The following is a 26,148-nucleotide window of genomic DNA, read 5'->3' as shown; positions in this document are numbered from 1 at the left end:
TACGAATTGGCATATTTGTTTATTTCTCAATTTGTGAAAATGTCCTTAATTTGTTGATGTAGCAAACAAATTTCAACTCTGATTGCTATGCAAAAGAACAGAAGATAATCTGCTTTGCAGTGAACTTTAAAGTTCAACTGCACACAGGCAACATGCTATATATGAAAAAATTACTAACTCAACTACAGGTATTAAATACTGAAAAAAGTTAACAGTTTATTATAATTTATTTTATTTAACAATCTAGGAAGTTCGCAGCCATCAGCAGTTCCAGTGCAATTTCAGGTGCAATTGGGAATTCAGGAATCTCTGTGGAGCTGTTAGTGTAGCGAACCTTGTAGGTAAAATACATGCATACTTTTGATAGCACATGTGAAGGAATCTCTCTAAAATTGACTTCATTAGTTTCGTTCTCTGCAAACTGACCTGTAAAAGAAAAGGAGTAGGTTTGTTATAGGCTGAATGAATTCCTATGTTGGGAAGTCCTAACTCTCAGTACTTCCAAAAGTGACCATATTTGGAGATAGGATCTCCCCCCGCCTTTTTTTTCTGTTAAGGAAACATTTTAAAAACCATGGAATGCTTCTCAAATTTGTGTATCATCCTTGCACAGGGGCCATGCTAATCTTCTCTGTATCATTCCAGTTTTAGTATAGGTGCTGCTTAATGACCCATGGGATGGGGTCTTTGAAGAGGTAATTAAGACAAAACAGGATTATTAGAGTGGACCCTAATCTAATATGACTGGTATCCTTATAAGAACAGGAGGTTAAGGGCGCCTGGGTGGCTCAGTTGTTAAGTGTCTGCCTTCGGCTCAGGTCATGATCCCAGGGTCCTGGGATGGAGCCCCGCATTGGGCTCCCTGCTTGGCGGGAAGCCTGCTTCTCCCTCTCCCACTCCCCCTGCTTGTGTTCCCTCTCTCGCTGGTATCTCTCTCTGTCAAATAAATCAATAAAAAAAAAATCTTAAAAAAAAAAAAGAACAGGAGGTTAAGTTATAGCCACACAGAGGGAACACAAGGTGAAGAACACAGGGAGAAGACAGCCATCAAGGCAAGGAGAGAGGCCTCAGAAGAAACCCTAACAATACCTTGATCTCAAATTCCTACCCTTCAGAATTATGAGAAAGTCAATTTTTATTGTTTAAATCATTCAGTCCATGGTACTTTGTTACAGCAGCCCTAGCAAACTAATACAATGTGAAAAGAATGAACCCAACTAGCATCAAACGAAATAATGTAACTCCGATCTCGAGTATAAATATAAAAAAATCTTTATTAAGATCGCAACTGAGATTAATCAAGACTGTATTTTAAAATTCTAATTTTCTTCCAGGACTCTGGACACTTTAGCTTTTCCTAAGAATCATGGTGGCATGATTAAGTAAGGGTGAATAGGATACAAAAAAAGACAAATCTTTTAGAAGATTCAGTTTATGGATCAAGTCTTTGTGGATCATCAGGAGCCCTGTGCTATAATGAGTTGACATGTAAAAATAAGTAATAAATGTAATGCTATTTAAAAACATTTTCTCAAGAAAGCAAACCCATTGTTTCCCCCTTTAGTTTTCAAAATTGTGACTATGTTAAGGAGAGCTCCTCATAAGCTATTTCCCTTTGTTTTAGTAACACTTTTTTTTTTTTAAGATTTTATTTATTTGACAGAGACAGACACAGCGAGAGAGGGAACACAAGCAGAGGGAGTGGGAGAGGGAGAAGCAGGCTTCCCGTGGAGCAGGGAGCCCGATGTGGGGCTCGATCCCAGGACCCTGGGATCATGACCTGAGCCGAAGGCAGACGCTTAACGACTGAGCCACCCAGGCGCCCCTGTTTTAGTAACACTTTATAAACTTTTTAATGATCTCTCAAAATTTCTTTAGCTATAGAGAGTTTACAGCATTTAGCATTTACTAGAGGGATAAAATAGTTTCTTAGCAGTCTAGCACTAGCACTGTGTACTGAATATAAAAGGTAGAAAAATGTGCTTTCTGAGAATGTAGTTTTTTAAAAGTTTTCTAATAACTGTCTATTGGTTGGGGGTGGGGTGAGAAGAAAGGAGAGCAGGATTGAATGAAGAATTCATAGCAATGAGGTAAATTTTGGATTGTCAATGACTAAAACTCTCTTTCTTGAACATATGCATGAAATATTACCAAGACACTTAGTAAGCTTTTTTTTAAAAAAAGGATTTTATTTATTTATTTATTTATAAGAGAGTGAGAGAGATCTCAGAGGGAGAGGGAGAAGCAGACTTGCTGCTGAGCAGAGAACCTGATGTGGGGCTCGATACCAGAATCCTGAGATCATGACCTGAACCGAAGGCAGATGCTTAACCAGTAAGCCACCCAGGTGCCCAGTAAGCTTTTGATATTAGACAAACATTGGGGTTTTTTGAGGTGAAATTCATATAACATAAAATTAACCATTTCAGAGTATACGATTCAGTGTACATTTAATGTGTTGTGCAACCACCAATGCTATCTAGTTCCAAAACATTCTCATCATCCCAAAATAAAATCCCATACCCTTTAAACAGTTTTCCCACCCCCCAGCCTCTGCCAAACACCAATCTTTCTGTCTCTGTGGATTTATCTATTCTGGATATTTTATACAAATGGAATCCTACCACATGAGACCTTTTGTGTCTGGCTCCTTTCACTTAGCATCATATTTTGAAGGTTGCATGTATCAGTACTTCATTCCTTTTCATGCAAACATTAGTTTTGGGTTGCAGATAAACTAAAGGAGATCAACCTTACAAAAACCAAACATCTTTAATTTTATTATTAATTAAAATTTGTTGACACCCATGACCTTGTTTTTCTAAAGTACATCCTAGCTCTACCCAGTAGAAAAGTCCAAAAGTAATTCAACCCATGAGCAATGAGTACTGCTAACAACCAGACTGGGGTTCCTAAGTACCATTTTCCACTACAAGAAAACAGCCCTTTGGAAAAATGTGTTTTCAAAATTAGAGAATAATGTATCAAATAAGCCTGAGCAATCTTATTATAGAGGGGCGCCTGGGTGGTTCAGTTGTTAAGCGTCTGCCTTCGGCTCAGGTCGTGACCCCAGGGTCCTGGGTTCGAGCCCCGTATCAGGCTCCCTGCTCGGCGGGAAGCCTGCTTCTCCCTCTCCCACTCCCCCTGCTTGTGTTCCCTCTCTCGCTGTGTCCTTCTCTGTCAAATAAATAAATAAATAAAATCTTTAAAAAAAAAAAAAGAGAAAAAAAATCTTATTATAGAAAGTAGTATAGCTATCCAAGACTACCAGAGCCATGTCAAAAGGACACAGGAGTCAACCCGATGTGGCTCCTTCTGGCATAAAAATTGAGCAAATGGGGGCAATTTGAGCACCAGTGAGGAGGACTGCACTAGATTAAAAAAAAAAATTAAAATAATAAAAAGTCACAAGTTGAAAATGATACCCAAAAAAACCGAAACAAAAACCAAAATACTCTTTGCTACTGGAGGATGCTGAAGAATCATTTCATTACACTGAAAAATTATATGTAAAGGGAAAAAAAAAATCAAGCATTTATCTTTTCTTTGCTATAAAGAGTATATTTCAGGATAACCAAATAGTTCCTTATAGGAGAATTCTAACTAATAAATGCAGAAGATATTATAAGAGTTAGAAAATCACTGTTTTGTAATTCCAAATGAAGTAAATCTCAGCAATAATTACAATGAATGCTACAAGCATTATATGAAAATCTGACTGCAGAACTGTTCATAGATGAATGAATCAGCTTGCTAATCCTGGAACCCACTAATCAGTCTCAACATTGCTAAAAGATTGAGACAATAGGAATACAGTAGTACCACCTATAAAGTATTCTTATCTAGAAAAATGAACTGGATTCTAATCAAACCTCTAGAGTTCTAATTATAAGCTTACAAGATGAAACATTAAGTCTAATCTAGATGTGGACATTTTACAAATAACGGTGTTTCTCCGAAAAATTCATGACCTGAAAAAAAGGGAGCATGCAGGGGAACTATCATAGATTTTGCAAGTCAAATGACACTAGCAGGGACTTATTTCGTTGAAATACTCGTAAAAAAAACTGCTAATAGATGAAATAAGATTGGCAAAACGTTGATAAAACTGGAGCTGGTTGACGGGTACATGGAAGTGTATCATACTATTCTATTTTTATGTGTGTTTTAAAATCTCCATAGTAAAAAATATAGAAAAGGAATTACAAGTGACCTCAAATAGAAACAATCAACAAAACTAAAAGGCAACCTATGGAATAGGAGAAGATATTTGTAAATGACATACCCGATAAAGGGCGAGTATCCAAAATATATAAAGAACTTATAAAACTTAACACCCGAAAAACTGAATAATCTAATTAAAAAATGGGCAGAAGACATGAATAGACATTTTTCCAAAGAAGACATACAGATGGCCAAAAGACACATGAAAAGATACTCAACATCCCTCATCATAAGGGAAATGCAAATCAAAACTACAATGAGGTATCATCTCACATCTGTCAGAATGGCTAAAGTCGGGGGTGCCTGGGTGGCTCAGTTAAGCATCTGCCTTCAGCTCAGGTCATGATCCCAGGTCCTGGGATCAAGCCCCATATCGGGCTCTCTGCTCAGCGGGGATCGTGCTTCTCCCTCTCCCTCTGCCTGCCGCTCTGCCTACTTGTGCTCTCTCTCTCTCTAATAAATAAATGAAATCTTAAAAAAAAAAGAAAGAATGGCTAAAGTCAACAACACAAGAAACAACAGGTGTTCGCAAGGATGTGGAGAAAGGGGAATCCTCTTGCACTGTTGGTGGGAATGCAAACTGGTGCAGCCACTCTGGAAAACAGTATGGAGTTTCCTCAAAAAGTTAAAAATAGAACTACCTTATGATCCAGCAATTGCACTACTATGTTTTTACCTAAAGAATACAAAAATACTAATTCAAAGGGATATATGCACCCCGATATTTATAGCAGCATTATCTACCATAGCCAAATTATGGAAATAGCCCAAGTATCCATCAACTGATGAATGGATAAAGATGTGGTATGTGGTGTGTAGACACACACACACACACACGCGCGCGCACACACACACGCACGCGCGCACACACACACACACAGAGGACTATTACTCAGCCATAAAAAAGAATTAAATCCTGCCATTTGCAACAACATGGATGAAGCCAGATACTATGCTAAGCAAAATAAGTCAGTCAGAGAAAGACAAATACCATACAGTTTCAATCATGTGCGGAATTTAAGAAAGAAAACAAATGAGCAAAGGGGGAAAAAAGTAGAGAGGCAAAGCAAGAAACAGATTCTTAACTACACAGAACAAACTGATGGTTACTGGAAGGGAGGTAGGTGTGGGGATGGATTAAATAGGTGATGGGAACTAAGGACCGCACTTGTAACGAACACTGGGTGTTGCATGGAAGTGCTGAACCACTATATTGTACACCTGAAACTAATATGCTGTATATTAACTAACTGGAATTTAAATCAAAACTAAAAAAACCCCAAAACAAACAAGGGACCTCAAATAGCCAAAACAATCCTTGAAAAAGTAAAACAAAGTTAGAGGCTTCGTAATTCCCTATTTCATAGCTTACTACAAAGCAATAGTAATTAAAATATTGTGGTATTATAAGAATAGATCAATGGAATGGGGCACCTGGTTGGCTCAGTGGGTAGAGCATACAACTCCTGATGTCAGGGTTTTGAGTTCAAGCCTCACATTGGGTGTAGAGATTACTTAAAAGAAAAAAAATTAAAAAAAAAAAGGACTCTCAATGGAAGAGAGTTGAGAACCCATAAATAAACCCACATAGCTATGGTTAACTTATTTTCAACAAGGTGTCAAGACCATTAAATGGGGGAAAGAACAGTCTCTTTAACAAATGGTACTAGAAAGCCCACATTAGAAAGAATGAGGCTGAATCATTACCTCACACCATATACAAAAATTCACTTAAAATCAAAGACCTAAATGTAAAAGCTAAAACCATAAAACTGGGGATGCGTGGGTGGCTGAGTCAGTTAAGCGTCTGCCTTCAGCTCAGGTCATAGTCCCAAGGTCCTGGGATCGAGCCCCGCATTGGGTTCCCTGCTCAGCAGGGAGCCTGCTTCTCCCTCTCCCTCTTCTGTTCCCCCTGCTTGTGCTCGCTCTGTCAAATAGGTAAAGTCTTTTTTTTTTTTTTTTTAAAGATTTTATTTATTTATTCATGAGAGACAGAGAGAGAGAGAGAGAGGCAGAGGGAGAAGCAGGCTCCCCAGGAGCAGGGAGCCTGATGCGGGACTCGATCCCAGGACCCTGAGATCATGACCTGAGCCGAAGGCAGACGCTCAACCATCTGAGCCACCCAGGCGCCCCTAAATAGGTAAAGTCTTTAAAAATTAATAAATAAAATCATAGAACTGTTATAAGAAAATATTTGCAAATGGTATGTCTGATAAGGGGTTAGCGTCCAGAATTTATAAAGAACTCTTACAACTCAGTAACAAAAAGACACACAACTGAATTGAAAAATATGCAACAGATTTGAATAGACATTTCTCCAAAGATGATATATAAATGTATAGCAAACACCAGAAGTGATGTTTAGCATCAGTCCTTAGAGAAATGCTAATCCAAAATACAATGGAAAGTGCCTGAGTAGTTCAGTCAGTTAGGCGTCTGACTCTTGGTTTCCACTCAGATCCTGATCTCAGGGTCTTGAGACTGAGTCCTGCATTGGGCTCCGTGCTCAGCGGGGAGTCTGCTTGAGATTCTCTTCCTCTCCCTCTGTACCTTTCCCTGCTTGTTACTCTCTCTCTTAAATAAATAAATCTTGAAACAAAATACAATGAGAAACCACTTCACACCCATTAGGATGGCTAGAATCAAAAAAACGGGAACAGAAATGTCTGAAAATGTGGAGAAACTAGAATACTCATACAGTGGTGGTAGGATTGTAAGATGGTGCAGCTACTGTGCAGTTTGGTGTTTCCTCCAAAAGTTAAAATTGGTATTATTGTATGCTCTCGAAAATTCCAATCCTCAAAAAAAAATTTCCTTGAGGTAAAAAAACAAAAATTATCTCAAAGGAACAAAAAAGAGAAAGAAAGAGTTAAGAATAGATGTCTGGGAGGGGTGCCTGGGTGGCTCAGTCATTAAGCGTCTGCCTTCGGCTCGGGTCATGATCCCAGGGTCCTGCTTCTCCCTCTCCCATTTCCCCTGCTTGTGTTCCCTCTCTTGCTGTGTCTCTGTCAAATAAATAAAATCTTAAAAAAAAAAAAAAATAGATGTTTGGGAAGTGGTAACTTCTAAAAATCAACTTTATATATAATTAGGAGCACAAATCACCATCAGAGTCCTTTTGTGGTGAAGAAATTAACCATGGTAACTAATGTAGGGAAAAGACTCTTCCTATTAGGGTAAATAACTGAAAACAGGAACTGGCAAAAATCAATTTTTCCAATGCAACATAACCATGCAATAATGTTAGAACAGTTACTGTCTCATTTAATGTTATGAGTCACTTAATTCAAGTAAAAACACATTAAAAGTGAAGATTTATTAACAGAAAATAAAGACATGTACCTACCTGGGCCACTCAACATTGCTTTTATTGTTCCAGATGTTAGTGCATGTTCTCTTTTTACAATAAATTCATGACCATCCGAAGATATCAATTTGACATACATGGCATCAGGGCCTTCACAGCCACCATAGGTTTTCTCTTCTCCATCTAAAGTACAGTAAGTAGTAAAATGATTTTTGAATCACAAAATTAAAAATAAGCCAATTTACCAAGGTTAATATTTGAGTAACTCAGAACAGAAATATTTCTGTATGGTAACATCTACAAGATTTTTTTTTTTTTAAAGATTTTATTTATTTATTTGAGAGAGAGAGAATGAGAGACAGAGAGCATGAGAGGGAGGAGGGTCAGAGGGAGAAGCAGACTCCCTGCCGAGCAGGGAGCCCGATGCGGGACTCGATCCCGGGACTCCAGGATCATGACCCGAGCCGAAGGCAGCCGCCCAACCAACTGAGCCACCCAGGCACCCACATCTACAAGATTTTAAGGTTTTTTAACTCCTTGTTTTATTATTCTCTGAACATTTTCCAATGTCAGAATAAACTACGTTCAAGGCTGTTACTTTAGATGTAAATTTACCAGTATTTTTCATGGAAGTATTAACAATTTTTTTTGTGAACACAGCAACACATTCAACTTTGAAAGCTCAAACAAAATGATCAAATAGTAAAACTTTAAATTAAATCATTGGAAATACTCAATGTTAACATAAGATGCACTGTGTGCATTTACGAAAGAATGTATGTCATATGATTTCACCTTCTCTGACAAGCTCCTACTTCTAAAAGTTAGGGCTCCTTTTTACTTAGTATCTTTACTCTTAATCCATAAAAATAATGATCAAAACATTTTATTTCTGAGTTTAAATTATTACATGACTGAAGTGATGAATACAGACAAACAGCAGCCTTTGAAATCCAAAGCAGAGGTAAGGAGACAGGGCAGCTGTGCCCCTACGGCCAGCCCCCTCACTGCCACCGCGCCGGCTTCAGCGACAGTAGCTAGCTCCATGTAACCTTCTTGGGAGTATACATTTTTTGTATAGCCCTTTAAGAGCTTTCTAACACCTATAACTTTCACAGTGTTGTACTGACAAAACTTTAATTTTTATGGTTACCAATATCTGAAAGAAAGTGTCTTAAGGCTTATTCTAAAAACTTAGGAAGCCCTACAAAAAGAAGTACAGAGGATAAAGCTGAAGTATTCAAGCTACAAATATCCATTGGTTTATTCATTTAATAATTTAAAAATCCCTCAAATAAGATTAATAAATATAAAAATCACTTATGTACTATTGCTGCCCAAAATGTCTAATCTGAATCTAATCAGGAGTAAACACTCAGATAAATCTAAATTTTAAAGTGTCATGAAAGACTTCACTCCTCATGCCCCCAAAAGAAGGGAACTATTTAAAGGAGACTAAAGAGACAGATTAATGCAGTAAGTGATCCTTGATTGGATCCTGGATATAAAACACAGGGATACCTTGGAGATACTGTGGGTTCAGTTCTAGACCACCACAATAAAGCAAATAATGCAAAAGTGAGTCAAATCCACTTTCTGGTTTCCCAGTGAATATAAGTTTTGTTTACAGCATATTATAGTTTATTTAGTGTGCAGTATCATTATGTCTAAAAGAAAAATGTTTATACCTTAATTAAAAATACTTTATTGCTAAAAAATGCTAACCACTGTCTGAGTTTTCAGTGAGTAGTAATCTTTTTGCTGGTGGAGGGTCTTGCCTTGATGCTGATGGGTCACTGACTGATCAGGGCTGTGGTTGCTGAAGGCTGAGGTGGCTGTGGCATTTTCTTAAAATAAGACAACAGTGAAGTTTGCTGCATTGACTGACTCTTCCTTTTAGGAATGATTTCTCTGTAGCACGTGATTCTGTTTGACAGCATCTGATCCGCAGCAGAACTTCCTTCAAAACTGGAGTCAATCTTCTCAATCCCTGCCACCGCTTTATCAACTAAATTTACATAATATTCTAATTCCTTTGTTGTCATTTCAACAATTATCACAGCATCTTTATCAGGAGTGGATTCCATCTCAAGAAACCACTTTCGTTGTTCATCCATAAGATTCAACTCATCTATTCAAGTTTTATCATGAAATTGTAGCAATTCGGTCACATCTTGAGGCTCCACTCCCAATTCTAATTGTTGCTATTTCTACCACATCTACATTTACTTCCTCCACTGAAGTCCTGAACCTCTTAAAGTCATCCATGAGGGCTGGAATCAACTTCTTCCACACTGCTATTAATGTTGATATTTTGACCTCCTCCCATGAACCACATGTATTCTTAATGGCGTCTAGAATGGTGAATTACAGGTTTTCAGTTTACTTTAACCAGATGCATCCGAAGAATCACTATCTGTGGCAGCTGTACCTTACGGGATGTACTTCTAAAGTAACAAGAGTAGGCTTAAAATATTCAGTAAACCATGTTGTAAATAGATGTGCTGTCATCCAGGCTTTGTTCCATTTATAAAGCACAAGCAGAGTAGATTTAGCATAATTCTGAAAGGCTCTAGGATTTTTGCAATGTTCAGTGAGCACTGGCTTCTACTGAAAATAACCAGCTGCGTTAGTTCCTAACAAGAGTTAGCCTGTCCTTTGAAGCTTTGAAGCCAGGTGCCGATTTCTCCTCTCTAGCTATCAAAGATGGCATCTTTTTCCAATATGAGGTGTTCCATCTCCACTGAAGATCTGTTTAGTATAGCCACCCTCATTAATTACCTTAGCTGGGTCTGGGTAACTTGCTGTAGATTCTACATCAGCACTTGCTGCTTTACCTTTAACCTCATGAGCCAGCTTCTGCTAGCTTCAGACTTTTCTTTTACAGCTTCCTCACCTCTCTCAGCCTTCACAGAATTGAAGAGTCAGGGCATCGCTCTGGATTAGGCTTTGGTTTAAGGGACTGGTATGGCTGGTTTGATCTTCTATCCAGACCACTCAGACTTTCTCCATCAGCAGTAAGTCTGTTTCACTTTTTTATTATTCGTGTTCACCGGAGTAGCGCTTTTAATTTCCTTGAAGAACTTTTCTTTTGCATTCACATCTTGGCTAACTGTTTGGCACAAGAGGCATAGCTTTCGGCCTGTCTCAGCTTTTGACATGCTTTCCTCACTAAGCTTAATCATCTCTTGCTGTTGATTGAAAGTGAGAGAGGTACAATTCTTCCTTTCACTTGAATACTTGGAGGTCATTGTAGGGTTATTAATTAGCCTAATTTCAATTTTTGTGTCTCAGGGAATAGGGAGGTCTGAGGAGAGAGAGAGAGATGAGGGAAGAGCTGGTCGGTGCGGCAGTCAGAACACACACAACATGTATCGATTAAGTTCCCTGTCTTATGTGGGCATGGTTCATGGCATCTCACAACAATTACAATAGTAACATCAAAGATCACTGACACCATAACAAATATAATAATAATAATGGAAAAGTGAAATATTGTGAGAATTACCAAAATGTGAGAGACATGAAATGAGCAACTGCAGTTGGAAAAATGGCACCAATAGACTTGGTCCACACAGGGTGGCCACAAACCTTCAATTTGTTAAAAAAAAAAAAAAAAAAAACCAACACAAAAACCCCACGCAATATCTGTGAAGTGCAATATGAAGCACAATAAAACAAGGTATGTCTATAACATACCTGCAATAAAGAACACTACTGAAACAACTGGGAAATTCTGAATATGGACCAAGTTAGGAGATGCCTACTCCAGTATTTAGATGTGAGGTGATACTATACAACTAAATAAATGTACAGAAAAATACCCATGTGTGTGTATATGGGTATATACACAATACCCATACACCAATAAACACAAGGAAAGCAAATGTGGCAAAACATTAACAATCACTGAAGGCTACATAGTGTATCATTCTTGCAATTTTTCATAATAAAAAGCTGGGGGACTTATAAGGATGTAAGTAACTTGTAAATTATAGACTACTCAAGCATATAAATATTTAGCAGGTTTTGCCAATCTCAGAAAATAAAAACAATTGTCAATTAAATTTATAATTCTTGCATTTTTTTTTGCGAATTAAAGCACTTTATATGTTTTTTGGGAAAGTTTCTAATTTCTTCAGTTGCTATTACTTACTAGCAATCACAAATTATACTTGGCACAAAAACATTACTTATCTACCTTTCAAAAATACATACAGGCATACCTTGTCTTATTGTGCTTTGCAGTTTTTACAAATTGAAGGTATGTGGCAACCCTGCACTGAGCAAGTCTGTTGGTGCCATTTTTCAACAGCATTTGCTCACTTTGTGTATCTGTGTCACATTTTTGTAATTCTCATAATATTTCAAACTTTTTCATTATTACTGTTTTTGTTATGGTGAGCTGTGATCAGTGATGACTCACCAAAAGCTCAGATTATTAGCATTTTTTTTTAAGCAATAAATGATTTTTAAGTTAAGGTATTATATATACTTAATAGACTACAGTACAGTATAAACACAACTTTTATAAGCATGAGGAAACCAAAAAATTCATTTGACTTGCTCTATTGCTGTGGTCTGGAACCAAACCCACAATATCTCTGAGGTGTGCCGTAGTAATAAACAGATGCTGTGGATTTAAACAACTAATTTTAGTCTACTCTGATCATTTTTTTTTATGTGCATTCACCAATGTCAAAGGCCTATCTTTGAGAAGAAAAACCAGCTTCTACTAGTTGAAATATAAAATTACTTTTATATAACTTACCCATTATGTTCTTATGAAATTCTACTTTACTTCCACAGGAACTTTAGTAGTTTCCTGAAAATATAACAATGCTATTTTAAGATTAATGCTGGAATAATATGTTTTCACCCATTACTATTTAATGTCCTTTGTATTACAAATTTAAGGACTCTCTGCTATGCAAGAGTTTCCCAGCCACCATAATATGGAACAGTATCAAGTTTCTGAACATCTGAGAAAAGATGATCACCTTCAGAATAGTAGTCTAAATACAGATTGGGTTTCTTCCCCTCTTTAAGGTAACTATTCTGAGAATAGTTTAAAAATACAGATGTTGTTCCTTACGAGTTGAATTAAACTTGAAGGAGATTGTTGGCCTTAATCATTTCTTTGTATACCTGTATCTACTAGATACTAGTGGATACTAAAGCACGTATTTGCTGAATGAATGACAATATGATAAATCCAAGGACATGAAGTAGCCTTCATAAAAGGGCTTGCCCTCGTCTTATGTAAGTGTGCCATTTATAATGCATTTTACTGTGCCATCCTTGCTGCAAAAGGCTACCAAAGTTCTGAAATTTAACAGTGACATCGTAGAAAATCTTCAATATTGTGAGAAATCTTAATTTTTTTTTTTAAGATTTTATTATTTGAGACAGAGAGAGAGCACAAGCAGGGAGGAGGATCAGAGGGAGAGGAAGTAGGAGACTCTCCACCAAGCAGAGAGCCTGATGTGGGGCTTGATACCAGGACCCTGAGATCATGACCTGAGCCGAAGGCAGATGCTTAACCTAATGAACCACCCAGATACCCCGAGAAATCTTAAATTTTACAAAATATGATGAATGCTAAAGGAAAAGGGCTCATGTTGAGTAATTTTAATTTTCATATCATTTCTTCAAGGAGGATTTATACCAATATATTTATGTTATTAACAGGAAAACATCCGGGGCGCCTGGGTGGCTCAGTTGTTAAAGCGGCTGCCTTCAGCTCAGGTCATGATCCCAGGGTCCTGGGGTCAAGCCCCACATCGGGCTCCCTGCTCAGCAGGAAGCCTGCCTCCCCTCTCACACTCCCCTTGCTTGTGTTCCCTCTCTCGCTGTCTCTCTCTCTGTCAAATGAATAAATAAAATCTTAAAAAACAACAACAACAACAAAAAAAAACCCCAGGAAAACATCCTGTTCTCTAAGAAATTCCTAGCCAGTATTTTATTCTAGCCTTAAGGGAAGGGCGAAGAAAATGAAACATAACATTTTAGAGCAGGGAAGAAACTTAATCCCTCGTCTTAAAAAAAGGTAGCATCACTGATATATAGAGGGGTTGAATTTGTTCCAGGTAATGCCAGAGTGAGAGCAGGAATCAAATCTATCTATTTGCCTAGAATACAAAGCATGGAGGGAAATATTTAAAGTACCATATCTAATATGAGGTAAGGGCAACAGGGGCAATGTCACATCATTACCAACAATTTGAGGGGCTAATAGGTGGTAAACATTGCACTACATGACTTACATACATTATTTTAAAACAACACTTTCACAAGGGAATTACTATTCCCATTTTAGAGGTGAAGAAATGCTAAGAGGTTGCTACTTGCTTAAAGCTTCTACAGCTTAAGTGGCAGCATGAGGATTTAAAGCTAGGTAGGTTTGCTTTAGAGCAAACACCCCTTTCCATTATTCCATACTACCATGGTAAACAATTCTGGCTCCCATGAAAACTTTTCTACTACTGCTAAGAGCTGCTGATATAAATCCTTAGATACTTATCTAAAATTTAAACAGTACTGTGTCACTTTATGATAATAATAGTAGATAAAAATTCATTGGTCATTACTATTTTATTCTGTTCACTGCTTTGTAATCATTCTTCTAAAAAAAACGAAAAAGGAAAAAAATGCTAGAAAAGCTAGAAAAAGAACTTCGATTGCCAACCTTCTATCTGGAAAATCTTCAGAGCAAAACATCTAGGATGTTTATTTATTTTTTAATTTTTTAAAAGATTTTATTTATTTATTTGACAGAGAGAGACACAGTGAGAGAGGGAACACAAACAGGGGGAGAGGGAGAGGGAGAAGCAGGCTTCCCACTGAGCAGAGAGCCTGATGTGGGGCTCGATCCCAGGACCCTGGGACCATGACCTGAGCTGAAGGCAGACGCTTAATGACTGAGACACCCAGGCGCCCCTAAGATGTTTATTTAACTAGCAGTAGCTAAGCAACCATGCAAAGTCACTTCTTAGAAGCCCTTTGGGTAGCAACAGCTTCTCTGTAGACTTCCTAATAAAATAAATCAATCTCACCATTTATACAACAAAGGTGGGGGGGGGGACTCCGCATCACTAACAAGAAAACAGTAAATTAACATTAACAGTTAAAAGTAATCCTAATTCTTATGTAGAAGTTCAAAGTATTTAAAATATGATTAAATTTGGATGTAACCCACAACTTACCTATAGAAGTCTAAGTTTGGGGTTAGAAAAATCTGAGTGTAAACATTTGAATATCTATTCCATAACTGAGCTGAGGTCTGAAATTATGAATTAGGTAGGTAAAAGCAGTGGTTGAGCAGTAGGTTGAAAATAGTTCTAGGCAAAAGATAAGGCATGGGGGGCGCCTGGGTGGCTCAGTTGGTTAAGCGACTGCCTTCGGCTCAGGTCATGATCCTGGAGTCCCAGGATCGAGTCCCGCATCGGGCTCCCTGCTCAGCAGGGAGTCTGCTTCTCCCTCTGACCCTTCTGTCTCTCATTCTCTCTGTCTCAAATAAATAAATAAAATCTTAAAAAAAAAAAAAAAAAAAAAAGATAAGGCATGAACAAAAAGTCCTCGGATGTTATTATGCTTTTATGGTGTTATATATCAATGTTACTCTTTTATAGTTTTTTATTTTTTAGTAACAAATAGAAATTCTAGGTGAGCCTAGCACCTACACTGAAATCAGTTTTGAATCTAGTATCACTGAACACTAAAAAGATCTTTGAACAGCCCATTCTTTGGATTTGAAATGCTACCATTATCGTTTACTATATTATTATAGGAATTTCTAGACTATATTCTGTCTCACTTATCTGTTTATACCTGACCAATATATCCACTATTTTCATTATAATAGTGTGATAAACATGTTTGCTAAATAGTCAGGCAAGTCCCATTTTATCACTACACATTTCCTGTTAGGTGGACTTTTAGGTACTTTATAGTTTTTATTATGAATACCGTCTGTTTTCCTATTATACTTTCTGAAAGATTATTGCTGGTGTTTTAAAGAAAAGCTTTTAAATCCATTAAAAGTTGACTTTGATTCCCATCATCTCTGCAGAACTCTCTTAATAGTACTAATAGTTTTCAATTGATTTGCTTGGGTTATTAAGTAGATGATGGCAAGAGCTACAAATCTATTCTTTTATCTTTCTTTTTACGTTGGCTATTTACTTCAAAAAAGTAATAAGGTTAGATGTCTAGCTGACATCACTCACAAAAGTATGCTACGATTAAAGAACCAAATATAAAACATCCACTGAGCTCTGGAAAAAATAGGAAAAAAAAAAAAAAAAAGGCAAATAACTCATAGACCTGTACAAAAATGCTTGATCCCAACAGTAATCACAGAACATGCAAACTAAAAACATTAAAATGTGCTAAGAATCAAGTGTTGCAGTAGAGGGGAAAAGGGTAATACTAAATAAATAGCACGACAGTTTTTGGAAGGTAGCAGCAGAATCATCAGAAGGCTAGCAATTCTTGATATCTACTTTAGAGACACACTAGCCTTGTGTGCAAAGGCAAGTAGAAGGATATGGATTATAAGAGTATACAAATGAAAAACTGAAAATACCCTAAAAAAAGTTCATCGATTAGGGAATGAGCTAAATAGAAATAGTGTATCTACAATTATTAATATTTATTATGGACAGTGAAAAGGAAAAAGTTAAATCTTTGTGTGTAACAACTTGGGAATACCATCCAAGATTAGAATGATAGGTATAGTTTGGTGCCATTTATGTAAAATAGGTGGTTTCTTGCCTATTAATCATGTTTCCGGCAGAATAAATAAAATGCACCAAAATACAGGTTCAAAAGTGTAAATAACTAGAAAACTATTTTTTTAAGAAAACTGTGATTTAGATTTTTATTTATTTATTTTTTAAAGTTTTTTTTTTTTAATTGATTTATTTGAGAAAGAGAGAGACAGTGAGAGAGGGAACACAAGCAGGGGGAGTGGGAGAGGGAGAAGCAGGCTTCCCGCTGAACAGGGAGCCCGATGAGGGGCTCGATCCCAGGACCCTGGGATCATGACCTGAGCTGAAGGCAGCCGCTTAACCGACAGAGCCACCCAGGTGCCCCATTTATTTATTTTTAAAGATTGTATTTGAGAGAGAGAGCAAGTGAGCAAGCACAAGTGAGGGGGAGGGGCAGAGAAAGAGGGAGAAGCAGACTCCCTGCTGAGCAGGGAGCCCCACAGCTGGGCTCAATCCCAGGACCCCAAGTTCATGACCTGAGCCAAAGGCAGATGCTTAACTGCCTGAGCTGCCCAGGTATCCCTAAATTTGATTTTTTAAAAAAGATTTTATTTGTCAGAGAGAGAGAGAGAGAGAGCGCGCGCGCACAGGCAGGGGAGTGGCAGGGAGAGGGAGAAGCAGGCTCCCACTGAGCAGGGAGCCCGATGTGGGAATCAGTCCAGGACCTGGGAATCAGTCCCAGGACCTGAGCCGAAGGCAGACACTTAAGGACCTAGCCACCAGGCACCCCCCTAAGTTTGATTTTTAAAAAGAAACAAATAGGGGCGCCTGGCTGGCTCAGCTGGAAAAGCACGTGACTCTTGATCTTTGGGTTTTGAGTTTGAGCCCCACGTTTGGTGTAGAGATTACTTATATAAATAAATATTAAAAGGGGCGGCACCTAGGTGGCTCAGTCAGTTGGGTATGATCTTGGTATCGAGCCCTGCATTGGGCTCTATGCTTGGGATTCTCTCCCCCATGCCCCCTACCCCCACTCGCACTTGTGAGCGACCCCTCTCTCTAAATAAATAAAATCTTTTTTTTTTTAAAAAGACCATTATGAATTCCTTTTTTCTCTTTAAAGATTGATTTATTTGACAAAGAGAGAGGGAGACACAGCATAAGCAGGCCTACCGGCAGGGAGACGAAGAGGGAGAAGCAGGCTCCCTGCTTTGCAGAGGGCCCAATGACGTTGGGCTTTATCCCAGGACCCTGGGATCATGGCCTAAGAAGAAGGCAGATGCTTAACCGAGCCACCCAGGCACTCCATAAATAAAATCTTAAAAAAACAAAACGGGGAGCCTGAGTGGCTCAGTCGGTTGGGTGTCTGCCTTCGGCTTGGGTCATGGTCCCGGGGTCCTGGGATTGAGTCCCACGCTGGACTCCCTGCTTGGCGGGGAGCCTGCTTCTCCTTCTCCCTCTGCCCCTGCTTGTGTTGCTGCTCTCACTATCTCTCTCTGTCAAGTAAATAAAATCTTAAAACAAAACGAAACGAAACAAAACAACAAGTAGAACCAAGCAGCTCATAAGGGAACGATGGTCAGCCTGATGATTAGTGCTTAACTATATGTAAAAAATATGATTAATTTGGAAAACAAAGTAATACAAATTGACAGAAGTTAGGTAATTCCAATTTATAATAAGACCTCAAACTATCCTGCCCAGAATTGTGCTTATAGTGTCACTGGATTTATGGCTCCCAAGAGGTGTTAAAATTCTCATTCTGGCCTATTCAACATAACAATGATCCTATATTTAATTATGGTGTAGGCAGTCTTAATACTTTTAGCAAATGGTACCCCTCCCCCATTTTTCCTCCACTGTGGAATTTACAGTTTTCTTCACTATTAGATGCAAATGCTTACAAGTCTTTTTAGATATATTTTGTCTTGCTTACTAGCTTTAAGTTTCCACAAGGCAAGGAGGTTCTCTCTCTGTGACCCAGGTATTCAATACAATGGTAACTACTGGTAATGTTAACAATGTGAAGCTTCATACAATAGTGTTATCTGCCACAGACACAGATAGTACTATTCTGAGCTTTCTAAGAGAATAAAGTTATTCAGTGATACCATGCTTTTGACCAAGACATGTTTTCCCATGATGTTGGCATCGAATAAACTTAGAGCTTTCAGACAACCACAATGAAAACTGTTCTTTCTAGGAAAGAACATTTAAGTTTATGGAAATATTCTGGGCTATACTGAAGGGAGGGAGTGACTAAAGGAGATAGTATTCCATCTTTCACATTAACGTTTAGTCAATATGAATTCTAATCCTTAAAACAATTTTTATTTTAAAGACTTCGAGGACATAGCCACATTTTATGAAATTATGATAATTAAAACATCAGTCTCACAACTTTGCACCAACTACCATAAACTGCTAATTATAAATGCAAGTGTATGAAGCATGTATTCCTATACATGATTTCTGGAATTTTATGTTTCCTAGAACTAACTCAGTTATCTGAAAATGTTTGTTTGATAATGTCCTCAAATCTCCTAGGGTTGAAACTTGTTCCCAAACATCCCTGAGTTGAAGAACAAGTTTTGTTCTCAGTGGCAGTATACAGTAGGTCAAAGAGGACAGTTCTTTGCTTTTACTAAGGGAGTCTATTAGGTCACTTAAAGTAAAAGCATTGACCTCAATTTCTCATCTATTTCTGATGGTTAACAATTAGCCATGGCCTAATTGTCCTAAATGACCAAGTTTTTACTACTAGAATAATGACTCAACTAATAATACTCAGTAATCAACTATATTAGTATGTTTCATCAGCAGGGCTTGGTTTCTAGAAACAAGCCCTCTGCCTGTCATCAATTGTGAGGCTTTAGGAATCTTTTTTTTAAAAAAGATTTTATTTATTTATTTGAGAGAGAGAGAGAGAGAGAATGAGAGAGAGAGAGAGCACATGAGAGGGGGGAGGGTCAGAGGGAGAAGCAGACTCCCTGCTGAGCAGGGAGCCCGATGCGGGACTCGATCCTGGGACTCCAGGATCATGACCTGAGCCGAAGGCAGTCACTTAACCAACTGAGCCACCCAGGCACCCGGGGCTTTAGGAATCTTGATTAGAAGAGATCTCTCTGGTATTTTAAGAACTCTATTTTAGACTGGCCATAAATGATCAATCAGAAATATTACAGAGGGTGGTGCAGACCACAACAATCATTACAGTGATGTTAAGTGGTCTCCAGATCACGGTGAATGATGTTCTCGGTTATTTACGTTTTGGTAAGTTATAGCTGGTTTCATACCAATTTACAAGTGGCAAAAAAATAAACAAGACTTTCCTAAATCCTTACACTGGATTCCTAAGTATTTATCCAAGAAATAATTTGCCCACAAAAAACCTTTTACAAAAATGTTCACGGGGCGTCTGGGTGGCTCAGTTGGTTAAGCGACTGCCTTCAGCTCAGGTCATGATCCTGGAGTTACAGGATCAAGTCCCGCGGCAGGCTTCCCTGCTCAACGGGGAGTCTGCTTCTCCCTTTGACCCTCCCCTCTCTCATGCTCTCTCTCTCAAATAAATAAAATCTTAAAAAAAAAAAGATTAAAAAAAAATGTTCACAGAAGTTCACTCAAAATAAATGCGAAGTTACCCTGATGACACACAAGCTGTGATATATGTGTACAGAGGAATACCATTTACAACAAAAAGGAATGATCTACTAATACACAAGACATAGGTGAATACCAAAAATATTATACTGAATGGGAAAACAAAAAAGTACATACTGTATTATTCAATTTATATGAAATTCTAGAACAGGCAAAATGAACTTATGGTGATAGATCAGCGGCTGCTTCTGGAGGAATGATTACGAAGAAGCATGAGGCAACTTTCTGGAAAATTAAATGGTACACTGAGCATTCCATGATATGTTAATTATATCTCAATTAAAAAATAAAGTTAGGGAAAGTTTTTTAAAAAAATTTATTATTTTTCTTAAATTTAAGTATCTTTCATTGTACAGACGTTACCAATCCAAAATGGTTTTCTGTCTCATTAACCTTTCAAAAGATACTTATGCTGATAATAAAACTAATCCAAATTCTCTAGGTTTGCAGATGCTAATAGATGGGGAGTAGGATTTTGGGAGTCCTAAAGAAGTAAATCTGGAACTATGAATCTGTTAAGTGAACAGCCACAAAAGGAAAGTAGCTTTTGATCTGGGTCTACGGATGGAGGTGTTTTTACCAAGCAGAACTGGAAGGAGAGGGAGATCCAGGCAAAAGAAACAGTATGAGCCAAATCAGGAGAGGGGTGGGGAAGGAGTGTACACAAGGTAACAGTGTCATTGCAAGCGACATCTGAATTTCTACTCTCCAAATTTCTATCTTGAGATCCTGATAGGTTAAAGACTCCTGTTTATCTCTCAAATACAATGGACTAAATTGTGTCTAAAAGTCCCTTCCAGGGCCACCATTTCATGATCGTACCCATCTGAAATTCTCCCTCCCTCTACAAATGCCTATAATTCCCAATTTCCCATCTTTATTAAACAGAGTTGATGCTCTCATACAACACAGGGCTCCAGAGTGCTACGTGCTTCCACGGAGTCTGTCTGCCTCACCCCTGTAAACTACCTAACCTCTCTTTTAGACAGTGATCTCCAAATGCCTTTGTTTTGGTTTAAAAAAGTTTGAACAAATACTCCCATTATATAGTATCTAATTATAGATTCTACATATTACAAAATAATTTAAAAGAATGCTTAGAATGATAGGCTACAAATAAACATAAAAAACAAATATAAAACAAGTTCTGACCTTCCTTCATTCCACTGTTAAGAGTTCATCAGGATTAGCACCATGCACATCTCACAGTCCTTATACCCTAACTCCTTGCTCTCTCCTCTGATTGATCTACCCACCCACATCCCAATCCTGGGCAAACCCAATTCTCTGGTGAGCTCAAGCCTCAACCAGAGAGATGAATGTGGCTGGAGAAAAGACATACCATTTTGACTGATCTCAACTTTAAATTTGTGACCACACACTTTAAATAGGCACTTGGCATTGTAGAAATCCTCCTAGTAAACTAGCTTTTCTACTCTGAAAAAAATCCTACCTTCTCCTAAGCCTCCAACACCTTCTCCTCCTCTTGCCCTGACAACTTTACTTATTTTATCAAGAAAATAGAAAGACATCACATCAATTGCCTTGTTTTCCATCTTCATCCTACCTGTATCTACATACCATATACTCTGTCCACCCTCCTGTTTCAAAAGTTGAATAAAAACCATCCTTCCTATCCAAGGCCAACCTTTCCACTTAAACTAAGCACACCTCTCCAAGGACTTTGTCCTGCTATTATTCCCATCAGCACATCAAAATGCTGTAACATCATCACTACCATTCACTTCTTCTTAACCCACTCTGATCAGACTTCTGGCCCACTAGTCCCTTCAAGGGGCTCACCATATTTCCATTACTTTACTTGCTTACATGGCGAATTTTTAATCCTCATCTAACTCTTAGCAGGGTCTTACAGTTGACTACTCCTGCCTTCCCAAAACAGTTTCTTCCCTTAGTATTACAGATGCCACACGCTCCTGGCTTTTCTGCTTCCATCACTGTTTGCTGCTCCTCTTTCGACCAGAGTGCTCCCGGTCATCTGTCCTCTTCTCCATTAATACTCTCCACTTGATGTCCTCCAGTCCACAGGTTTACATAATACCTATTAAAAATGACCCCCAGGGGCACCTGGGTGTCTCAGATGGTTAAGCATCTGCCTTGAGCTCAGGTCATGATCTCCATGTCTTGGGATTGAGTCCCATGTCGGGCTCCCTGCTCAGTGGGGAGTCTACTTCTCCCTCTCCCTCTGCCTCTCCCCCTGCTTGTGCTCTCTCTCTCTCTCAAATAAATAAAATCTTAAAAAAATAAAATAATAATAAAAAAAATATATGACCCCTAGATAATCTTCCTAGCTTGACTCTGCCCCTGGCAATAGTTGTGGATATCCAACTTGCCTACTTGCACACATTCTGAGCTGTATAATAATTATCAAACTCCTGATTTCTCAGAAACCAGTGTACCCTCCTGTCTTCATTATTTCAGTAAGTGGTACTACTGTTCACCCAGATGCTCAAAACAGGCAAAACAGTTGATTCCTCAAATTTTTTTCTGTCCTAGGGGTGAAGGCAAGGCCTACCTGACTCCATCTTCAAATTATATTCCAAATCATACTATTCCTCACAAACTTCCACCCTACATCTCTAGTTCAAGCTACCATTTCTCAATTAGACTACTACAGCCTCCTTAGGAACTAGTTTCCTCACTTTCCTCCAACTGCTCTATTTGCCACCCAGCAACCAGTCATCAAAAACAGAAATCAGGTATCATTCCCCTGCACAAAATCCTTTAATGGCCTCTCATTACAAACAGAAAAAGTACTATAAAGTTGTATCTCATGTAGACTTTGCTAACTACTCTGATTTTATTTCCCATCATTCTTCCTTCACTGTGCCCCAGCTATACTGTACGTTGGCCATTTTAGTATCATAATAGGTTCAGTTCATTCCTCTCTTAAGGTCTTTACATTTGCATTACTGATACCTTAAAAGCTTTTCCCTATTATTTAGGTCTCCAGGCAAAACATCAACTCCTCAGAGACATAGGTCTTCCTTGCTCACTTCCCTATCAAAATTAAGACACCCCTACCCTAGTCACCTAATTGGACTCTTGACATAACTCTATAATCTTGACATAATTTCTTCACATTTATCACCACTTGAAACTATAATTGCTTATATACATATACGTATATATGTATATACTTATATATACTTATTGCATCTCCTCTCTTTCCCCAAGGTCCATGAGGGCAGGCCTGGTATAGTAGCTGGCATACAGCAGATGCTCAATAAATATTTCTTGAGTGAATGGTACTATTGTTTTCTTAGTCACGAAGGCTTGAAATTTCAGGCATCACTCGATGGGCTTTTCCTGATCTTATTTAATAATGGAACAGTAAACATTTATAACAAGTTAGCTAAAATGCATGTACACTTACCAGTATAAATGCAAAGAGTTTCCAGATTATTTTATAGTACTGAAAAATCTATATTAAAAAAAAAAAAAACACACACCAAAAAAGCACTTTATAAGGTACACACAAATGTTACTTTAGAACTTGATATATAGGGCTGACCATAACTTCTGACTACTATTGCCTTACTACATTACAGAATTACTATAAAAGTAATGAAACTGGCATCTACAAGTTGAAATAAACATATATATATAAGGTATATATATTTTTTGAAATGGTAGTTACTAGTTAAATCTCATACTTAGGGAAAAAATAACAGTCATTTAAAAATTAAACATAAACCCCAAATCACCACTGGCAATAAATAAATATCCAAGATGACAGGGACCATAGCTGTTTCCTTACCATAGTATCTCTAGAATGAACGAATCCATGTGTGTGAACTGTGATGTTTCAACATCATGAATTACAAATATAATGTAAGCGAGATCAGAGATTTATCATCTTAGTCTACTAAACGGAAAAGGAAACAACCATTTGGGGATCAAAAAGCAAGTTTAGCAGTTTGAAAAAAAGGATTTTAAAAACTCAAACTAAAGGATTTCGATTGTTTTCTACACAAACATGAAAAAGTAAAATGCTAAGTAGAAATGCCCGTACTAACGACATGAACTTTACAACTACATGTTACGAAAGAGATTTTAGTTCCATAAGATAAACTCAACGGCCACTGTACTAGATACCTTTCAGACAAAACTGGAAGGCAGATGCACGACAGTCCCAAACTATCAAGTCGGGCAGAGATCGTCCGACAAGTTGCCCAGAAGGTAAACTTCTCGGGGTCCTGCAGCTGGAAAAAGAGGAGGACTGTGACTGTGAGAGTCACTCCTCTGACTGGGGACCGACTCCAAGAAAAGGACGTATCTGAGTGCACACGGGGTAAGCAGAAAGGAAACGCGACAGGGCTGCCATGCTCCTAACTCCACCCTCCCCGCGCTCAGCCCGGGGAAGGCCCAGACTCGCTAGCCGCCGCCCCTCCTTTCACCCTCTTCCGAGGCCACCAAGCGGCGCCTAGAAAGGTCCTGCCGCCCTCTTCTCCCCTCCCCCAAACCAGGAGCTCAGGAGGCCCGGCGAGGTTAAGAGCTTCCGTTCCTTCCCCGCCCAAATGGGAAGGGGTGGGAAGTGGGATTGCGTGCGCGCCCAGCACGAGCCTTCCTCGTCCTCCACGCGGATCCGCAGCTCCGTTCCCACCCAGCCCGAGACTCACTCGTCAGCCCTGCAGCCACAGCAGCCACCGCACCGGGTCCCCGCGCACCGCCACAGCCCCTACTCCAGGGCCGCCCCCCCACCCCCAGCTGCCTGCCGCGGTGGGTTCCGGGGCAGTTAGAGGAATCACTTCCGCCGGGTCACGGACGCTTTCTACAACGCGCGGGAGATTAGTACCTGGTGAGGCGGGGACGCAGTCAATCGTCCGCTTCCGTCTACAGGAAGTGCGCAGCGCCCCCCTCCCTTCTCCTACAGTACCACTGGCCAACCTCGGGGGGCCGCGGTCAGTTCCAAATCCCAACCAATCCAATTCTGGGTATTCTGATTCCCAGCATGCAGCGCCGACCCTGATCCGATTTCCGCAGGGACGTCATTCTCAAAGAGGTGCTCGGGGTTCCGAGGCAGCACTGCATCCTGGGATTTGTAGTTTCTCTGGCGGCTACTGTTTCTCCACGGCAGCACTACACCCTGGGACTTGTAGTTTCTCACGTTGAATGTTAAGATTTTTGGTAATTTTGGAGATTGTCCAGGGGTACTCTTGGGGGTCGGAGATTATCTGCATAGGAAAGACTGAAAAGTGGGAGTGCGGTTTCTATGCTAACAAGATCGTGCTCTTTAAGAAACACCATCTGTCTTTTCGTGAAAAGTTGCAAGAGCATCATAACCGCTAGCGCAATCGGCTGGCCTCATTTCCTCCCTTCTCGACACCGATTACTGAAAACTAACCACGCCCCCCCCCCCCCCCCCCGCCCCAGGGTTGGGGCCTTTCTCCCGCCCTACCAACCCTTCCCAGCCCCGGGTTGCTCAGCTCTCCTTGATTCTGAGATCATTCACTGAACTTCCAGTCGTTTGCCGCGGATACTGAATTCTGAGACCATCTTTGACATTCCACGCCCTCTGCCCCAGCACTCTCTCTCGCTCTCTTTGCCCCTCTCTCGCTCGTCGATCGGCCTATCCTTTTTGCTTGCTTTGCTGTGGTTAAACTCAGGCACCCTTCCAGAAAAGCTGAAACAGCTAAATAAAGTTTGCACTCTGTTTACCGGACCGTGGCAAGAAGGGAATGTAGGGCCAAGACACCATTTCAAGTTGCTCAACTAGGCGCTGTTGTGTTAACAATGTCCAGCAAAGGGAAAATAGATACAGGCGAAACAAAATTTGTTGACCTAATTAATGACTTTTGCTTGAAAGACATGTTTTGTTGATTTGGCAGCTAAAAGTCATTGCTTTTAACGGACAGATTTTTCTGGGTTAACTTTTCAAAGCCTTTGCAAAAAAAATTTTTTTTTTAAGTTTTTGGTTTTAACGGTAGCTCAGAATAGAGTTTGGCAGGGAGAGAATGGGGTGAGGAGCGGAGGCGTGGGCCCATTTTCAATCATATTTTTCCCCCTATACTTCAAAAGTGTTGTTTTCTTCCCTTCTCTTCCTCTTTTCCTCATTCCATCATCAGCCTCTAAAGGATCGCTATATTAGTTGCCTAGAGAATGATAGAATTTTCCACGTGAGAATACTGAGGCTAGCTAATGCCAGATTTAGGGCTAGGATGTAGTCTAGGACTGTCTTTTTTCTTTTGTGCAAAATTTTACTGTATTTTAAAATTTTATTTA

At 39.2% G+C, this 26,148-nt stretch overlaps 1 protein-coding gene and 1 non-coding gene across 6 annotated transcripts; both read right to left on the bottom strand.

Moving 5' to 3' along the window:
- ELOC (elongin C) lies at nucleotides 1-24,916 on the bottom strand. 5 transcript variants are annotated; one of them, XM_064588190.1, is made up of 6 exons: nucleotides 24,546-24,663; nucleotides 24,022-24,128; nucleotides 23,300-23,347; nucleotides 12,303-12,356; nucleotides 7,571-7,714; nucleotides 1-426 (listed from the first exon to the last, which is right to left on the bottom strand). In XM_064588190.1, exons 4-6 carry the CDS (start codon nucleotides 12,304-12,306, stop codon nucleotides 236-238), a joined length of 339 nt encoding a protein of 112 aa, XP_064444260.1. In that variant the 5' UTR covers nucleotides 12,307-12,356; nucleotides 23,300-23,347; nucleotides 24,022-24,128; nucleotides 24,546-24,663; the 3' UTR covers nucleotides 1-235. The 5 variants fall into 5 exon arrangements, with proteins under 5 accessions (XP_064444260.1, XP_054368533.1, XP_045752342.1 ...); XM_054512558.2 differs by lacking the exon at nucleotides 23,300-23,347; XM_045896386.2 differs by lacking the exons at nucleotides 23,300-23,347; nucleotides 24,022-24,128; nucleotides 24,546-24,663 and adding an exon at nucleotides 24,722-24,916.
- LOC123860612 (U6 spliceosomal RNA) lies at nucleotides 569-671 on the bottom strand. Its single transcript, XR_006794740.1, has one exon. It is a non-coding gene; the product is annotated as a U6 spliceosomal RNA (small nuclear RNA).
- Nucleotides 24,917-26,148: the final 1,232 nt, after the last annotated feature.

The sequence above is a fragment of the Mirounga angustirostris genome, unplaced genomic scaffold, assembly GCF_029215605.1.
Source record: "Mirounga angustirostris isolate CCGP_5_RB_7025 unplaced genomic scaffold, mMirAng1.0.hap1 SCAF_4, whole genome shotgun sequence".
Taxonomy (NCBI): domain Eukaryota; kingdom Metazoa; phylum Chordata; class Mammalia; order Carnivora; family Phocidae; genus Mirounga; species Mirounga angustirostris.
This window is presented reverse-complemented; position numbering and strand designations above follow the sequence as displayed.

Excerpts from the sequence above, each read along its gene's own strand:
- ELOC (XM_045896386.2), bottom strand. Across the intron at positions 427-7,570 it reads AGCAATGTTGAGTGGCCCAG|GTCAGTTTGCAGAGAACGAA; the intron begins GTAGGTACATGT and ends TTTCTTTTACAG.